The sequence below is a fragment of the Scyliorhinus torazame genome, chromosome X (assembly GCF_047496885.1).
Source record: "Scyliorhinus torazame isolate Kashiwa2021f chromosome X, sScyTor2.1, whole genome shotgun sequence".
Taxonomy (NCBI): Eukaryota; Metazoa; Chordata; class Chondrichthyes; order Carcharhiniformes; family Scyliorhinidae; genus Scyliorhinus; species Scyliorhinus torazame.
The window spans coordinates 36,326,940-36,346,603 of record NC_092738.1 but is presented as its reverse complement, the minus strand read 5'-3'; the positions used below and the strand labels follow the sequence as shown (position 1 = coordinate 36,346,603).

At 54.3% G+C, this 19,664-nt stretch overlaps 1 protein-coding gene across 4 annotated transcripts in view; it reads right to left on the bottom strand.

Moving 5' to 3' along the window:
* Positions 1-1,628: 1,628 nt before the first annotated feature.
* LOC140405525 (calcitonin gene-related peptide type 1 receptor-like) overlaps positions 1,629-19,664 on the bottom strand; it is a 187,602-nt gene continuing 169,566 nt past the window's right edge. For all 4 annotated transcript variants that reach the window (XM_072494077.1, XM_072494078.1, XM_072494079.1 and 1 more), the window contains 5 exons: positions 9,544-9,604; positions 8,202-8,268; positions 6,535-6,753; positions 5,487-5,528; positions 1,629-3,994 (listed from right to left, as the gene is read on the bottom strand). In XM_072494077.1, coding sequence (XP_072350178.1) covers positions 3,788-3,994; positions 5,487-5,528; positions 6,535-6,753; positions 8,202-8,268; positions 9,544-9,604 — 596 coding nt within the window. In that variant the 3' untranslated portion in view covers positions 1,629-3,787. The remainder of the gene's footprint in view (positions 3,995-5,486; positions 5,529-6,534; positions 6,754-8,201; positions 8,269-9,543; positions 9,605-19,664) is intronic.

Sequence of the window (19,664 nt, the reverse complement as noted above, 5' to 3'; positions counted from 1 at the left end):
TAGTTGAGGGCTCAAAGACAGAATCAATGTGGTCACAATTAAGGAGCTATAAAAAAGGTTTTATGCTGCTGGTCATCAAATAGTGGGACAGAGGCAGATAGCAAATTTGCAGACAAATGACTGAGAGTCGAGGTTTAAAGAGTAGTGATAATCGGAGACTCCAAATATCTGAATATGGACTGGGATAGTAACAGTGTAAATGGCAAAGAGGCAATAATTCCTGAAATATGTACAAGAGAACTTTCTCGTTCACTGTGTTTCCAGCCCAATGTGGAAGGAAACATTGCTGGAACTAGTTCAGGGAATGAAATGGGGAGTAAGGGAAGTATGATTCAGTGAGAGAGCCTTTGGGAAACAGTGATCATAACATCATCAGGTTTAGATAGTTGCAAAAAAGAACAAGGGGCGGCACGGTGGTTAGCACTGCTGCCTCACAGCGCCAGGGACCCAGGTTCGATTCCGACCTTGGGTGATTGTGTGGAGTTTGCACATTCTTCCTGTGTGCGCGTGGGTTTCCTCCGGGTGCTCCAGTTTCCTCCCACAGTCCAAAAATGTGCAGGTTAGGTGGATTGACCGAGCTAAATTGCCTCTAGGTGGGGTTATGGGGATAGGGTGGGGGAGTGGGCCTAGATAGGGCGCTCTTTCAGAGGGTCGGTGCAGACTCGATGGGCCGAATGGGCTCCTTCTGCACTAGAGATTCTATGATCGGGCAAAAAATAATTAACTGAGGCAGTTTAACTACAGTGAGTTGAAAAAGGATTTGGCCCAGGTGGATTGGAATCAAACATTGGTACGGGAAACAGTAACTGAACAATGGGAGGCCTTCAAAGAGGAGATGGTACGGGTACAGACACATTCCCATGATGGGGGCATCCAAAACAGGAGCTCCCAGGTGACTAAAGATACAGATGAAAATGTGACAAGAAACGGATGCTACTGAGAATTATAAAGGTTCATACGATAAGAGAAGCAAGTTAATTAGAGAAAATAGAGGACATTTTGAAAAGAGAATAAGAAAGGCAAAGAGAAATGATGCGAATACGTTTGTGACTAACATAAAAGAGAATCCAAAACTCTTCGAAACAACAGCAGATGCTGCGAGGGTTTCTCGGACTGTTCACAGCAGCGAGATTCTCTTGCCCCGCTGCACTGAATGGGAGATGTGACTGAGCACCAGATTCTCCGTCCTTGCTCACAGTGTTTAAAGGGCGGACGCGCAACGGAGAATCCCGGCCTGGGGCTGGATTCTCCCAAAATGGGACTATGTCCCCATGCCGGCGTTAAAACGCTGGAGTTTTACTCCAGAGATTGCTGGAATAAAAGTACAGCTAATTCTGAGCCCTGCAGGGAACTAGCAGGGACCCGGTGTAAATCTCGCAGCTTTCGCTGCGGATACGGGCCCATCGCACCTCCGGTCCAGAGTCCACGCATGCGCACGGCGGCGGCCTCCCGCAGCTCCATGGCGGACTGGGACCGCGGAGCCAGACGCAAAAATTAGACCTCCCCGATCGGCCGCGTGCCCAAGCATCTAACCGCACACAAGCACTCCCTGGCCGCCTATAAGGCCAGCCCCCCCCCCCCCCCCCCCCCCCCCCCGATGTCCGATCCCCCCGCCCCCCACCAGGGCAGCTGCGGACTGAGTGGTGTTTCAACTGCTGATCTGAATGTTATGTCCCACCTCCACCACCCTTTCAGGCAGCGAGTTCCAGATCCCCACCCTCTGGGTGAAAGGTCTTTCCTCCAATCTCTAAATCCCCTGCTCCTCACCTTAAATCTATGCCCCCTTGTATTGACTCCTCGACTAAGGGGAACGGTTCCTTCCTATCCCATCTATGTCCCTTATAATTTTGTACACCTCCATCAGGCCCCCCCCCGCTCAGCCTTCTCTGCTCTAAGGAGAATAATCTCAGCCTATCCAGTCTCTCATCACAGCTGAAACGATCCACCCCAGGCAACATCCTGGTGAATCTCCTCTGCACCCCCTCCAGTGCAATCACATCCTTCCTATAATGTGGTGACCAGAACTGCACACAGTACTCCAGCTGTGGCCCAATGAGCGTTTTATACAGCTCCATCTTAACCTCCCTGCTCTTATATTCTCTGCCTCGGCTAATAAAGGGCAATTATCCCATATGCCTTTTTGACCACCTTATCTACCTGTCCTGCTACCTTCAGGGACCTCTGGACTTGAACCCCGAGATCCCACTGGTCCTCTGTAGAACCGAGCATCCTACAGTTCAGTGTCTATTCCCTTGCCTTGTTAATCCTCCCAAAATCCATCACCTCACACTTTTCAGGGTTAAATTCCACTGCTCCGCCCATTTGGCCAACCCGTCTAGATTGCCCTGCAATCTCAGGTTTTCCTGCTCGCTATTTCCAACGCCACCAATGTTTGTGTCATCTGCGAACTTACTGATCATACTCCCCACATTCCCATTCAGACCACTCGCTGTGGCTCCTTTCAGTTTGCAAAGTCACTGAGGCCAGACTGACCGGCATCACAGCTACCAATAATTCCATGGATTATTGTCCCTTACGGTTTCGCAAACAAGACCAACAAAAACTGCCGGAATCAATGCCCTGTTTATAGATCCAGACTCCACGTTGTCGGATTTCACACACCCCTGAAATCTGGGGGGGCTCTTAAATATCGGGGAGAAGCTTCCAGAACAGCAGCAACCAGTATCTGACTCCCGAGTTTCCCCTAAAATATGTCCAAATTGACAAGAGATCACCCCCTGAGAGAAAGGGGCATCAACATATCAGGAAAACATCAGACGGAGGGAGTATTTGCGTCTGAATAGTAAGATTCTGGGCGGTGAGCAGAAATCCCTTGAATCCATTCATTAAAGAGGATACAGGGAGGCCTGAGTAAATAATCTTTTCAATAATTCAGCTGGTACCTGCTAGCTGGCCTGTGCATTCCTAGGAATAGTGTGTTCAAGGCAGGATCACTGTTTACTGGAACTCGAGACAATTAAATGGAAAATATTCAAAGCAAGCTGTCACATTTCCCCACAAAAGGCCAGTTCTGAAGTACACTGAAGCATAACGAGAGATCCCGAGGCCTTGGAATGGTGCCATAAAAATGCACAATCCTTTGTTCTGCCTTGTACGTAACTGGCTCTAGTCCAGCAGTCACTGCCCATAGAACCAGGAAACATAAAGACCAGCTTTGTCACAAGCTCCTCAAGGTATCCAGCAATGAGAGACACGTTTCTCTCGAAGCAGAAATACAAATCAGCATCTAAATGATTCAGTGGCTTCTGAACTCCCAATCTTACAGCCGGTTTAGCTCAGTTGGCTGGCAGCTGGTTTGTGATGCAGAGGGATGTCAACAGCACGGGTTCAATTCCCCGGACCGGCTGAGGGTATTCATGAAGGTCCCGCCTTCTCAACCTCGCCTGAGGTGTGGTGACCCTCGGGTTAAATCACCGCCAGTCAACTCTCCCCCCTCACAGGGGAAAGAAGCCCACGGTCATCTGGGACTGTGGCGACTTTACTTTATTCCTGAACATTTTGGTCACAGGCCTGTCACACAGTTCAGAAGATCGCTCACTGAATGAGTCATGGGGAGAGAGAGCAAACCAACTGCTCAAGCAATGTCTACATATATATTCGCGGCATAAAGACTACACATCAAGTTCCTTGTAACGAGAGCACAGAGAGATTCCTGAGACACAGATTAAGGCACTCTATCAAGGGAAAAGGCTTTTTTTTCTCGATATAGCAGGCACGAAAACGCAGTTTGTAAAGTCTGGGTGGTGTCTCGATAAGGGAGTGTCCCTCACATGGGGACGCCAGGAACTTGCAGTGCTACAAACTCCGAGCAGGTCTTGCCATTGGTGCGGTTGTTATTGATGGACTGTGTGGGGGAGTATTGGTTGACCTCTGTCACAGATGTCACGTTGGAGTGAGAGCCCTCTGCGTTCATTAACTGGTGGCTGTACTGGACTTTGTACTGCGACCACTGCCTCTTAAACACACTTTGCACCTGAAATGAAAAGCACCAGTTAATTTGCGCACATCTCAGAATGGCAGCAATCTCCAACCCTTCCCACTCCGGGATGCCCCCAAACCATCCCTGGGATTCCCATTGGGGTTGCCAACCCTCCCAGGGTTGATCTGGAGTCACCAGGAATTGACGATCAATCTCCAGGCTGTGAGCATCCCTGGAGAGAAATCACCAGGGCATGAAAAAAGATTGTTTTTTTTGTCATTTTCTTTGACCATTTCTCTTTATCAGACATAAAAAATATTGAAAATGAGAGGGGGGTGGGGGGGGGGGGGGCTGGTTTCCTGATGGTCAAGCATCACCCAATTGGGTAATGAGTCTTTTTGCTTTCCAATTGGTGTAGGAATGTCAGTGTGTTACAAGGATGGATAGTGTTGCCCAACTAATGGCTGGAGTGTGAGGGAAAATGCTGTGATAGAACCTCCAGGAATATATTTCCTCACACTTGGCAACCCTAACTTCTTGTTCTATAAATTAAAGCAAGGTTTTATGAGACACAAATCGACACACTGGCATTGAAAAACTGCTGGCGCAAGAAGTGCTGCCTGTGTTCATCAGAAACTGTTCACCACTGGCCAGTTTTTGCAAAAACTCTCTGGGCTGGGTTTTCCTCGGGGAATCCCCAAGTTGGGATGTATTGCGTGGAAACAACGCAAGGGTCTAGCGCAGAGGCCCACCTACACCTCCCCACCCCGAGCTAGAGTTTCCTCCCCCTACCCAACAGAGGAGGTCACTGCTCACTGTCCCACTGGATGAATGAGAATCCGACGACACAGCAGCATATTTCAGGGAAAGATCTCTCTCTGTTTCCTGCTGCTTTTCAGGGATAACAGGCCAAGTTTGAACGATCCGTCTTTGAGATTCAACAGGACAGAATAGGACCATAGAAGCACAACAGTGCAGAAGGAGGCCATTCAGCCCCTCGAGTCTGCACTGACCCTCTGATAGAACACCCTACCCAGGCCCAGCCCCCCCCTCCCCACCCTCTCTCCGTAACCCCACCTAACCTTTGGACACTTAGAGACAATTTAGTATGGCCGATCCACCTAACCTGAACATCTTTGTTCTTCTGCTATTCTTAACAGCAGCTGACACCTACGTCCAGTGGTGGAGATCCTCCCATGAGCCCATGCTGCACAACTGAGCAGTCGCTAAGGAGACACCCAGGCGGGCATCATGCCAGGGTCAGGGACCCAGATCCATTGCAGGATGGCCAGTCTAGTCCCCTGGGTACAGTGGGCACTTGCCTTGGTGTTTTGCCACCGACAGCACAGATTGGGAACTGGGGCACAGAGGTTGGGCATCTCCAATTCCTTCTCATCCGCGGGCAGGAGTTCCCACTGACATTCCTGCCCCAATTCCTGATCAGCAAGCTTGACAGGAGAAACTCCAGACAGACCAGAGCTCCCACCGGAATGGGTGCGGCCCAACACTCAGTATCTGGCACAGATGCAATGGAAGTCAAACTCACCTCTCTGTTGCAGAAGCAGAATATCATTGTCACCGGTATACCCTGTGAAACACAACAGATTATTCTGTCATTTATCTGTGCTGGGAGCGATCAGAACAGGCACATTGTAATTCCCCCCCCAGTTCAACCTTTAGGCCACACCAACAACTCCCATTTTCAGCTATTCTGGCACAACTTCAAGTCAGTGGTCTGCAAGAATGAAGAGTCATTTGTGAGACCCCCAGCCACCAGCTGGTAGCTTTAGACAGCCGGCAATAGAAATGCAGGGCTCCCACGTGTGATTCACAGGACGCTCCCTCTTGGGAGGGGGGGGTCTTGTTTGGGTGTTTCTCCACTGTTGTGCTGTTGCAACGTGGTGTCAAGTCGAGAGCACTCGACAAACCCCGGCACGTCGGTCGGGATAACCACAGGAAAACCTGGGGAAGAGAGCCGGCTGGATGGACAAGTTGCAGAAGGAGCGAGGACGGTCAGAGGCTGATGCACAGTAAGCTCCAAGGTTGAGTCCTAGGTCACCAACTGTTAACTATGAATTGTAATGGTCATTACACACGATCTATTACCTGGGTGTTGAGCTCATGAGGTGTCGCCTCCCCACGCAAACCCACCCCTCCACCCTATCCCCGTAACCCCACCTAACCTTTTTGGACGCGAAGGGACAATTTATCATGGCCAATCCACCTAACCTGCACGTCTTTGGACTGTGGGAGGAAACCGGAGCACCCGGAGGAAACCCACGCAGACACGGGGAGAACGTGCAGACTCCGCACAGCCAGTGACCCGGCGGGGAATCGAACCTGGGACCCTGGAGCTGTGAAGCAACTGTGCTAGCCACTGTGCCACCGTGCTGCCCTTCATTGCTGATGATTGGCTGTATCCCCCAAACTCATTACTCAAATAGTTTGTGAATGGTTGAAGCAGTTTAATCGCAGTTGCATTATCATTGGGAACATTTAAAAAGTAGTAGTAGGATCAAGCCCCCGGCCCTCCCCTGCCCCAGCCCCCAACACAGGAACCTGGCTGTGCATAAGAGGCATTGAAGGCACTTTACCTGATAATGTATGAAGATGTGTATCACATGATCATAAATCTCTCCCGTCAGACGTCCTTCGGGTCTATATGGAAGCAGAACAAACTGGATCCCCATCAGAGGCACAAGGATGAGCGTTGCTCGGACAACCGCCATGTAGGCGTCGGACTGCGCTTGGTGAGTGACCCTCAGTTTGGTGATAAGAACACGAACAATGTTGAGCAGAAAGAACAGATTGACCTGGGGGAACCGACAGTTACAAGAGATGAGGAAACATCAAAGTGAGACCAGGGCTTGCCTCCTCGTCCCCCTCACCCCCTCCTCCCCTCCCCCATTCTCCCCTCACTCCTTCCCATGCCACTGCCTTGTGAGACCCCAAGTGTCATCTCTTTTCAGTAAATCATGCAATTCAGAAGAGTTGTTTGGTCACACAGAACTTGAACATCACTGATGTGTTGCTGAAGTTTTTTGTTTTGGACTCATCAGGACATGCACAAGAATGCCAAATTTCAAACAATTGCAATTATTTACACTACTGCAAAAAAGGGTGCGGATTGGTTGGCAAGTCATTTCTGATTGGCTAAGGCATTACCATGGAGAAAGCAGCCAACAACTAAAGGCTCCCCAAGCTCCCAGGCAATTCAAAAAAGGCACAAGGCCTGATCCCAGTGTGTGAAGGTCTGTCGCTTATAGCATGTGTAACTGGGCCACATTACGAGTTAGACTGACAGCACGGCAGCACAGTGGTTAGCACAATTGCTTCACAGCTCCAGGGTCCCAGGTCGATTCCCGGCTTGGGTCACTGTCTGTGCAGAGTCTGCACATCCTCCCCGTGTGTGCGTGGGTTTCCTCCGGGTGCTCCGGTTTCCTCCCACAGTCCAAAGATGTGCAGGTTACTGGGTTATGGGGATAGGGTGGAGGTGTGGGCTTGGGTAGGGTACTCTTTCCAAGAGGTGGTGCAGACTCGATGGGCCGAATGGCCTCCTTCTGCACTGTAAATTCTATGATTCCTAAATTCTTAGTTAGTGGAGCGCACTCAGGGTTGTTCAGCAAGTGCTGCTCAATTGTGGAATCACATTGAACAGGAAACATTTTGTTTTAGACTTTGCAAGCTCGGGCTGGTTCCTAACGGTATGTCCTCTGCTTATCACAGACAACCAATGGAGCACGCTGTTTGATTCAATCAGCCAAACATTGCCATGTACGGCCAAACTACCTGGCAGTAAAATCCATACACGACGTCGCTCAGTTGTGTGGTCGGCAAAACGTCTTTTTGGACTGACGGCTGCATCCTGTTAGTGGAAAATATCACTTGTGTAGCCACGGCATAGTAACAGCGTGAAACGGCTTGCTTGACCTGTTGCTCAAATGTTTGAGATACTTTGCCTTTCCAGGGTAATTTGAGGTAAACAAGGCACTTTTCATGTCCCAAGGTGGCAGCCTTGGTCCATTAGCGAGTTTGCACAATACACAGGAACCATTATTTGATCAGGATAGCCATTGTCACACAGGATAGCTTTGCCGCGCTCCTTCTGTGTCAAGCTTGCAAGATGAGCAAGCGGCTAGGGCTTTATTTATAAGGTTGCTGATAAAACCAATCTTGTAGCATGTGCAGTGAACATGTCCCTCGGGAACATGTCGTTCCATTCAGCAATATTCAGTTTTTAAAAATGGTATAACATACATACCAGTAAGGCTGCATAGATTGGGCCATGGACAATGCGCAGGAGCTGAGTGTCTGAACTGATCCAGCAACTAGAGAGAAGGAAAGAGCAGATTTACACCCTGGCATAGGTCAATCCCCAACGTTTTTCATCCAGTCACTGCCCAGACACAGCATCAGACCATAAGACATTGGAGCAGAATTAGGCCACTCGGCCCATCGAGTCTGCTCCACCATTCAATCATGGCTGATATTTTCTCATCCCCATTCTCCTGCCTTCTCCCCATAACCCCTGATCCCCTTATTAATCAGGAACCTATCTATCTCTGTCTTAAAGACACTCAGTGATTTGGCCTCCACAGCCTTCTGCGGCAAAGAGTTCCACAGATTCACCTCCCTCTGGCTGAAGAAATTCCTCCTCATCTCTGTTTTAAAGGATCGTCCCTTTAGTCTGAGAAGGTGTCCTCTGGTTCTAGTTTTCCTACAAGTGGAAACATCCTCTCCACGTCCACTATATCCAGGCCTCGCAGTATCCTGTAAGTTTCAATAAGATCCCCCCTCATCTTTCTAAACTCCAACGAGTACAGACCCAGAGTCCTCAAACGTTCCTCATACGACAAGCTCTTCATTCCAGGGATCATTCTTGTGAACCCCTCTGGACCCTTTCCAAGGCCAGCACATCCTTCCTTATATACGGGGCCCAAAACTGCTCACAATACTCCAAATGGGGTCTGACCAGAGCCTTATACAGCCTCAGAAGTACATCCCTGCTCTTGTATTCTAGCTCTCTGACATGAATGCTAACATTGCATTCGCCGCCTTAACTGCCGACTGAACCTGCACGTTAACCTTCGAATCATAGAATTTACAGTGCAGAAGGAGGCCATTTGGCCCAACGAGTCTGCACCGGCCCTTGGAAAGAGCCCCCCACCCAAGCCCACACCTCCCCCCTATCCCCATAACCCCACCCAACCTTTTTTGGACACTAAGGGCAATTTAGCACGGCCAATCCACCTAACCTGCCCATCTTTGGACTGTTTGAGGAACCCGGAGGACCCGGAGGAAACCCACGCAGACACGGGGGAGAAAGTGCAAACTCCGCTCAGGCAGTGACCCAAAGCCGGATTGAACCCGGGTCCCTGGCGCTGTGAGGCAGCAGTGCTAACCACTGTGCCACCGTGCCGTAATCAGTTATTTCTCCTTTCTCACTTTTTCCTTGACTCTTTGCACAGTCTTTTCTCCCTATCCCCATTTTAACTGCTTGCCCATTTTGGGGAAGGTTTGGATATCCTCGGTTTCCCTGGAACTGTGATATCTGACAGTACCAAAACGGAGTTCCCGCTCAGGACAATTAAAGATCTGCTTACTTGTCATTGAAGTATATGCTCCTGGCTACTGTGTGTATGATGGTTGGAACCAATGGGAAGCCTGGAAACAGACAACAATGTGTCAATTCCTGCCCACAATCAGAGAAATCGACAAAATGACACTGGGCCGCAAACAATTTCCTCCAATTATTTAAAGTGTCAAGTGTAGCGCGGAAATGGTGAGACGGTTTCTGCGTAGAGAAATGAAGGACAGGAACCACACGATGTGAAGAGAGGAGCAATTAGCCTCCATTTTACAAATACTGAATTATTGGAAAGGCCATGAGGAGCCATAAGACCACCAGAAATAGGAACAGGAGGAGGCCATTCGGCCCCTCGAGCCTGCTCCACAATTCAATCGGATCATGGCTGATCCGACATTCCTCACGCCCACTTTCCTGCCTTTTCCCCGTAACCCTTGATTCCCTGACTGATCGGGAATCTATCTCAGCCTTAAACATACACACGGACTCTGTCCCCACAGCTCTCGGTGACACGGACTCTGCCCCACAGCTCTCTGTGACAAGGAGTTCCAAAGATTCACAACCCTCCAAGAAGCAATTCCTCCTCATCTCAGTCTTAAATTGGCTCTTTATTCTGGGACTGTGCTCTCTGGTCCTAGACTCTCCCACGAGGGGAAACGTCCTCTCAGCATTTACCCTGTCAGCCCCTTAAGAATCTGATACGTTTCAATGTGATCAGCTCTCATTCTCCTAAATCTCAATCAGTCTGTTTAACCTTTGCTCATAAGACAGTCCCTCCGTACCGGGAATCATCCCAACCTTCTCTGAACCGACTCCAATTAAATAATAGCCGGGATTCTCCATTTAACCCCCCCCCGCGGAAAACGGGTTCGGCACCCGGCCCCCGGCCCCAATCCCATCGTTATGCCCCGATCCCTCGCTGCCAGTGCGCTACCCGCCCCGCGCCAGGGGGAACATGTAAATCGCTGTTAAACATGCGCATGCAGGCAATTAACGGGCTTGAAGCCCCCACCATGATGCTCCGACCTTCTCACGGGAGCTCCAGCGGGTGGGCCAAGCGTAGCCCTGCTGTGGTGGAGCCCGCGGGCAGTCAAGAGGGGTCAGGGTACTGATGAAGTGCCTCTCTGCCACTGCCAGGCTCCAGGGGCAGGTCCCCCAGGAGTCCTGGGGGTTGGATACCCCCCCCCCCCCAACAGACCCCACACCATCAGACCCGCCATCACTCACCCCCATCAGAGTCCTCTGCCTTAAAGCTGACAGCAGTCCAGGCGGTAAAATCACTGCATGTTTACCTACCCTTCCCAAACATCTGCTGCCTCAGACAAAAATGTTCGACGTGGCAGCTGTTACAAGTGTCAGAGGCTTGCTCAAAAGCCAAGTACGCTTGAAAGGGCTTCAAATCCCGACAGCCTTTGAAATGCAAATCTTCCATTCAATTTCACACAGCAATAGATTGCATTAGCCAGTGATTGCCAGTTTTATTGGTCCAGGCACAGGCGCTTGTTGTATTGTTCTCCATTACCTTGCTTTGATGCCAACCACATTGTTTATAGACACTCTTGCTATGATTGACAGCTCCTCGCCACATCAAAAGCAGCTAAGTGGCTTCACCTCTATTTCCCAGCAGACAGCAGTTCTCTGATTTTCGGCGGTGGAGATGAGTAGTGATTCCCCACAGCCTCAGCTGCTGGAGGAGAGAATACTGTGAGCTGGTAGAATCCAGCTTCAAACTGCCCCGCAGCTGGCCGGGTGCATTGCGTATTGTTTAGCGCCTGGCGCAAACTCCGTTTAGGGGCGCTCCCACTATTTTCCTGACATAGCGGGATTTGCGCTGGACACAATGTGGCTGGGGAATCGCCGCCCCCTCTCAAGCCCTGCCCCTTGGCCGTGCCCCTTTGCACCATGGCGGTGCCACCATGGCAGTGCCAACCTGGCTATGTCCCCAACATTCAGAGGGCTCCAATGGCGCCCCCCCCAGCATGGTCAACATGTCTGGTCTCTGTTGATGGTAACCGGCAGTGATTCCAGCCGGCCTCACGGTGCGCTGCCAGGGGGTGGAGAATCCCGGGAGCCGGGAAACCCGGGCGAAAACCCGGAAATACATATTCAAATAAGTTTAAATATTCATTTAGATATGCGAGTCTGGCTCACGCCCCGCAAGGGCAGAAACCAAATTGTGTCCAGTGTGGCGGGCCGGGAGCATAGCACTCCATTCTGCACCCGCGCAAATCCTGTCTGGGTGCCCGCCTGCTATTCTCTGGGAATAGCGGATGGTGCACCGGGCACAACGCAGGGGGAGAATCGCCCCCACAGATTCTGCCAACATGGATTTAAAAATGGAATCCCGGGGTAAAATTCTCCCGAAACGGCGCGATGTCCGCCGACTGGCGCCCAAAACGGCGCAAATCAGTCCGGCATCGCGCCGCCCCAAAGGTGCGGAACGCTCCGCATCTTGGGGGGCCGAGCCCCAACCTTAAGGGACTCGGCCCGCGCCGGACTGATTTCCGCCCCGCCAGCTGGCGGAAAAGGCCTTTGTTGCCCCGCCAGCTGGCGTGGAAATGACATCTCCGGGCGGCGCATGCGCGGGAGCGTTAGTGGCCGCTGACGGCATTCCCGCGCATGCGCAGTGGAGTCTCTTCCGCCTCCGCCATGGTGGAGACCGTGGCGAAGGCGGAAGGAAAAGAGTGCCCCCACGGCACAGGCCCGCCCGCGGATCGGTGGGCCCCGATCGCGGGCCAGGCCACCGTGGGGGCACCCCCCGGGGCCAGGACCCCAGAGCCCGCCTGCGCCGCCTTGTCCCGCCGGTAAGAGAAGTGGTTTAATCTACGCCGGCGGGACAGTCATTCCAGCAGCGGGACTTCGGCCCATCCGGGCCGGACAATCGCGGGCGGGGGGGGGGGGGGGCCGCCAACCGGCGCGGCGCGATTCCCGCCCCCGCCGAATATCCGGTGCCGGAGAATTCGGCAACCGCCGGGGGCGGGATTAACGCCAGCCCCCGGCGATTCTCCAACCCGGCGGGGGGTCGGAGAATCTCGCCCCCGATCTCTCAAGCCCCCCTCCCCCAACACCCCCATTCACAAATAAGAGGGTCGTCAGGCCCCCAGTCCCGATCCCGGCACGGGCAAAATGCCAGCCTGACACCCTGGCAGTGCCAGACTGACACCTGAGTGGCACTGCCAGGGTGCCAGATTGGCAGTGCCAAGATGCCCGGGTGGCACCAGCAGTACCAGGGTGCCGCCGTGCCTGGGGGCCTCTGATCATCTGGAGAATCCCCTCCAGGTACCGTGGCGCCTGGTACCCGTTAGTGGGGACCAGTACTGAATGGTGCCCGGCTGGGTATCCTGGGCAAGGCCGATTGATGTCAGGTGGCCGTTCAGTTAAGTGGGGTTTTTAATGGGACCCGCCCATGGTGGGCAGGATCCAGATCGTGAAGTCTCGTGAGATCTGGATAGAGCTCATGCGGTGCATCAACTGTCGGGAATCCTGCGGGAAGCCTTTCTCGGGATCTACTGGTCGTGTCTCTCACTGGTTCTGTCGATCGCACCTTTAGTCATTTTTTTGGACCTTGGGGAGTTTCGAAGTGTGGGCTTGAAAGGGTACTCTAATCTCAAAGTGAGTTTGAGGACCCCCACACCCCCCCCAACCACAGGCAATGTCACCCTCCACACACATGGTCATTGCCCCACCCCCCCAAGTGAGGACACTCTACTGTGGGGTCACTGAGGGCCTGCACCTTTTCAGGCCTTCCCACCCCCCCCCCCTTTTTGACCTCCACCCTTTAACCCCCCCTACCTTTGTGAGGCCCCGACATACCCGCCCTTCAATCACCGTGCCCTCCCGAAAATCCCTCATCTCCCCTTTTATGGGGAAGGGCCCCCCCCCTCAAACGCTGACCACTGGCAGTGCCACCCTGGTACCCTACCACTACCACCCAGACACCTTGGCAGTACCAAGGTGCCAGAGGGAGAGCCCGGGAGCCACGCTGCTCTGTCCCCGACCACCCAATGGTCTCCAGTGGCCTGGGGAACCCCACCCAGGTGCTGCTACGCCTGGACCATGTTTGTGTGGACCCGTACTAACGGCACTGGGACTAGGCCTCACTGGGGAGGCCGTTAGTTCCCAGGCGCTGGGACAACCCGGCACAATATAGTTAAATCAGCCAGACACTTGAATCTTGCGAGACGTCTCGAGAGTCGCAAATCTCTTGCGATTCAACAGCCTCGTCGCATCACCAAGTTTTGTGGCCTTTAAATTGCATTCAGCACCTCTAACGGCATTCCCTCAGTACTGACTCTCTGACAGTGCAGCACTCCCTCAGTACTGACTCTCTGACAGTGCAGCACTCCCTCAGTACTGACCCTCTGACAGTGCAGCACTCCCTCAGGACTGACCCTCTGACAGTGCGGCACTCCCTCAGTACTGACCCTCTGACAGTGCAACACTCCCTCAGTACTGACCCTCTGACAGTGCGGCACTCCCTCAGTACTGACTCTCTGACAGTGCGGCACTCCCTCAGTACTGATCCTCTGACAGTGCAGCACTCCCTCAGTACTGACCCTCTGACAGTGCAACACTCCCTCAGTACTGACTCTCTGACAGTGCGGCACTCCCTCAGTACTGACCCTCTGACAGTGCAGCACACCCTCAGTACTGACCCTCTGACAGTGCGGCACTCCCTCAGTACTGACCCTCTGACAGTGCGGCACTGCCTCAGTACTGACCCTCTGACAGTGCAGCACTCCCTCCGTACTGACCCTCTGACAGTGCAGCGCTCCCTCAGTACTGACCCTCTGACAGTGCGGCACTCCCTCAGTACTGACCCTCTGACAGTGCAGCACTCCCTCAGTACTGACCCTCTGACAGTGCGGCACTCCCTCAGTACTGACCCTCTGACAGTGCGGCACTGCCTCAGTACTGACCCTCTGACAGTGCAGCACTCCCTCCGTACTGACCCTCTGACAGTGCAGCGCTCCCTCAGTACTGACCCTCTGACAGTGCGGCACTGCCTCAGTACTGACCCTCTGACAGTGCAGCACTCCCTCCGTACTGACCCTCTGACAGTGCGGCACTCCCTCAGTACTGACCCTCTGACAGTGCAGCACTCCCTCCGTACTGACCCTCTGACAGTGCGGCGCTCCCTCAGTACTGACCCTCTGACAGTGCGGCACTCCCTCAGTACTGACCCTCTGACAGTGCGGCACTCCCTCAGTACTGACTCTCTGACAGTGCGGCACTCCCTCAGTACTGACCCTCTGACAGTGCAGCACTCCCTCAGTACTGACCCTCTGACAGTGCAGCACTCCCTCAGTACTGACCCTCTAACAGTGCAGCACTCCCTCTGTACTGACCCTCTGACAGTGCGGCACTCCCTCAGTACTGACCCTCTGACAGTGCGGCACTCCCTCAGTACTGACCCTCTAACGGCATTCCCTCAGTACTGACTCTCTGACAGTGCAGCACTCCCTCAGTACTGACCCTCTGACAGTGCAGCACTCCCTCAGTACTGACCCTCTGACAGTGCGGCACTCCCTCAGTACTGACCCTCTAACAGTGCAGCACTCCCTCAGTACTGACCCTCTGACAGTGCGGCACTCCCTCAGTACTGACCCTCTGACAGTGCGGCACTCCCTCAGTACTGACCCTCTAACAGTGCAGCACTCCCTCAGTACTGACCCTCTGACAGTGCAGCACTCCCTCAGTACTGACCCTCTGACAGTGCGGCACTCCCTCAGTACTGACTCTCTGACAGTGCAGCACTCCCTCAGTACTGACCCTCTGACAGTGCAGCACTCCCTCAGTACTGACCCTCTGACAGTGCAGCACTCCCTCAGGACTGACCCTCTGACAGTGCGGCACTCCCTCAGTACTGACCCTCTGACAGTGCAACACTCCCTCAGTACTGACTCTCTGACAGTGCGGCACTCCCTCAGTACTGACCCTCTGACAGTGCAGCACTCCCTCAGTACTGACCCTCTGACAGTGCGGCACTCCCTCAGTACTGACCCTCTGACAGTGCGGCACTGCCTCAGTACTGACCCTCTGACAGTGCAGCACTCCCTCCGTACTGACCCTCTGACAGTGCAGCGCTCCCTCAGTACTGACCCTCTGACAGTGCGGCACTCCCTCAGTACTGACCCTCTGACAGTGCAGCACTCCCTCAGTACTGACCCTCTGACAGTGCGGCACTCCCTCAGTACTGACCCTCTGACAGTGCGGCACTGCCTCAGTACTGACCCTCTGACAGTGCAGCACTCCCTCCGTACTGACCCTCTGACAGTGCAGCGCTCCCTCAGTACTGACCCTCTGACAGTGCGGCACTGCCTCAGTACTGACCCTCTGACAGTGCAGCACTCCCTCCGTACTGACCCTCTGACAGTGCGGCACTCCCTCAGTACTGACCCTCTGACAGTGCAGCACTCCCTCCGTACTGACCCTCTGACAGTGCGGCGCTCCCTCAGTACTGACCCTCTGACAGTGCGGCACTCCCTCAGTACTGACCCTCTGACAGTGCGGCACTCCCTCAGTACTGACTCTCTGACAGTGCGGCACTCCCTCAGTACTGACCCTCTGACAGTGCAGCACTCCCTCAGTACTGACCCTCTGACAGTGCAGCACTCCCTCAGTACTGACTCTCTGACAGTGCGGCACTGCCTCAGTACTGACCCTCTGACAGTGCGGCACTCCCTCAGTACTGACCCTCTGACAGTGCAGCACTCCCTCAGTACTGACTCTCTGACAGTGCAGCACTCCCTCAGTACTGACCCTCTGACAGTGCGGCACTCCCTCAGTACTGACCCTCTGACAGTGCGGCACTCCCTCAGTACTGACCCTCTGACAGTGCAGCACTCCCTCAGTACTGACTCTCTGACAGTGCAGCACTCCCTCAGTACTGACTCTCTGACAGTGCAGCACTCCCTCAGTACTGACCCTCTGACAGTGCGGCACTCCCTCAGTACTGACCCTCTGACAGTGCGGCACTCCCTCAGTACTGACCCTCTGACAGTGCAGCACTTCCTCAGTACAGACCCTCTGACAGTGCAGCACTCCCTCAGTACTGACCCTCTGACAGTGCGGCACTCCCTCAGTACTGACCCTCTGACAGTGCAGCACTCCCTCAGTACTGACCCTCTGACAGTGCGGCACTCCCTCAGTACTGACCCTCTGACAGTGCAGCACTCTCCCAGTACTGACCCTCTGACAGTGCAGCACTCCCTCAGTACTGACTCTCTGACAGTGCGGCGCTCCCTCAGTACTGACCCTCTGACAGTGCAGCACTCCCTCAGTACTGACCCTCTGACAGTGCGGCACTCCCTCAGTACTGACCCTCTGACAGTGCAGCACTCCCTCAGTACTGACCCTCTGACAGTGCGGAGCTCCCTCAGTACTGACCCTCTGACAGTGCGGAGCTCCCTCAGTACTGACCCTCTGACAGTGCGGCACTCCCTCAGTACTGACCCTCTGACAGTGCGGCACTCCCTCAGTACTGACCCTCTGACAGTGCAGCACTCCCTCAGTACTGACCCTCTGACAGTGCGGCACTCCCTCAGTACTGACCCTCTGACAGTGCAGCACTCCCTCAGTACTGACACTCTGACAGTGCGGCGCTCCCTCAGTACTGACCCTCTGACAGTGCAGCACTCCCTCAGTACTGACCCTCTGACAATGCGGCACTCCCTCAGTACTGACCCTCTGACAGTGCAGCACTCCCTCAGTACTGACCCTCTGACAGTGCGGCACTCCCTCAGTACTGACCCTCTGACAGTGCGGCTCTCCCTCAGTACTGACCCTCTGACAGTGCGGCGCTCCCTCAGTACTGACCCTCTGACAGTGCGGCGCTCCATCAGTACTGACCCTCTGACAGTGCGGCACTCCCTCAGTACTGACCCTCTGACAGTGCGGCACTCCCTCAGTACTGACCCTCTGACAGTGCGGCACTCCCTCAGTACTGACCCTCTGACAGTGCAGCACTCCCTCAGTACTGACCCACTGACAGTGCGGCACTCCCTCAGTACTGACCCTCTGACAGTGCAGCACTCCCTCAGTACTGACCCTCTGACAGTGCAGCACTCCCTCAGTACTGACCCTCTGACAGTGCGGCACTCCCTCAGTACTGACCCTCTGACAGTGCGGCACTCCCTCAGTACTGACCCTCTGACAGTGCGGCACTCCCTCAGTACTGACCCTCTGACAGTGCAGCACTCCCTCAGTACTGACCCTCTGACAGTGCGGCACTCCCTCAGTACTGACCCTCTGACAGTGCGGCACTCCCTCAGTACTGACCCTCTGACAGTGCAGCACTCCCTCACTACTTACTCTCTGACAGTGCGGCACTCCCTCAGTACTGACCCTCTGACAGTGCGGCACTCCCTCAGTACTGACCCTCTGACAGTGCGGCACTCCCTCAGTACTGACCCTCTGACAGTGCAGCACTCCCTCAGTACTGACCCTCTGACAGTGCGGCACTCCCTCAGTACTGACCCTCTGACAGTGCGGCACTCCCTCAGTACTGACCCTCTGACAGTGCAGCACTCCCTCACTACTTACTCTCTGACAGTGCGGCACTCCCTCAGTACTGACCCTCTGACAGTGCGGCACTCCCTCAGTACTGACCCTCTGACAGTGCGGCGCTCCCTCAGTACTGACCCTCTGACAGTGCGGCACTCCCTCAGTACTGACCCTCTGACAGTGCGGCACTCCCTCAGTACTGACCCTCTGACAGTGCGGCACTCCCTCAGTACTGACCCTCTGACAGTGCGGCACTCCCTCAGTACTGACCCTCTGACAGTGCGGCGCTCCCTCAGTACTGACCCTCTGACAGTGCGGCACTCACTCAGTACTGACCCTCTGACAGTGCAGCACTCCCTCAGTACTGACCCTCTGACAGTGCAGCACTCACTCAGTACTGACCCTCTGACAGTGCGGCACTCCCTCAGTACTGACCCTCTGACAGTGCGGCGCTCCCTCAGTACTGACCCTCTGACAGTGCGGCACTCCCTCAGTACTGACCCTCTGACAGTGCAGCACTCCCTCAGTACTGACCCTCTGACAGTGCAGCATTCCCTCAGTACTGACCCTCTGACAGTGCAGCACTCCCTCAGTACTGACCCTCTGACAGTGCGGCGCTCCCTCAGTACTGACCCTCTGACAGTGCGGCACTCCCTCAGTACTGACCCTCTGACAGTGCAGCACTCCCTCAGTACTGACCCTCTGACAGTGCGGCACTCCCTCAGTACTGACCCTCTGACAGTGCAGCACTCCCTCAGTACTGACCCTCTGACAGTGCGGCACTCCCTCAGTACTGACCCTCTGACAGTGCGGCACTCCCTCAGTACTGACCCTCTGACAGTGCGGCACTCCCTCAGTACTGACCCTCTGACAGTGCGGCGCTCCCTCAGTACTGACCCTCTGACAGTGCGGCACTCACTCAGTACTGACCCTCTGACAGTGCAGCACTCCCTCAGTACTGACCCTCTGACAGTGCAGCACTCACTCAGTACTGACCCTCTGACAGTGCGGCACTCCCTCAGTACTGACCCTCTGACAGTGCGGCGCTCCCTCAGTACTGACCCTCTGACAGTGCGGCGCTCCCTCAGTACTGACCCTCTGACAGTGCAGCACTCCCTCAGTACTGACCCTCTGACAGTGCAGCATTCCCTCAGTACTGACCCTCTGACAGTGCGGCACTCCCTCAGTACTGACCCTCTGACAGTGCGGCACTCCCTCAGTACTGACCCTCTGACAGTGCAGCACTCCCTCAGTACTGACCCTCTGACAGTGCAGCACTCCCTCAGTACTGACCCTCTGACAGTGCAGCACTCCCTCAGTACTGACCCTCTGACAGTGCGGCACTCCCTCAGTACTGACCCTCTGACAGTGCGGCACTCCCTCAGTACTGACCCTCTGACAGTGCGGCGCTCCCTCAGTACTGACCCTCTGACCGTGCGGCACTCCCTCAGTACTGACCCTCTGACAGTGCGGCACTCCCTCAGTACTGACCCTCTGACAGTGCGGCACTCCCTCAGTGCTGACACTCTGACAGTGCAGCACTCCCTCAGTACTGACCCTCTGACAGTGCGGCATTCCCTCAGTACTGACCCTGTGACAGTGCGGCACTCCCTCAGTACTGACCCTCTGACA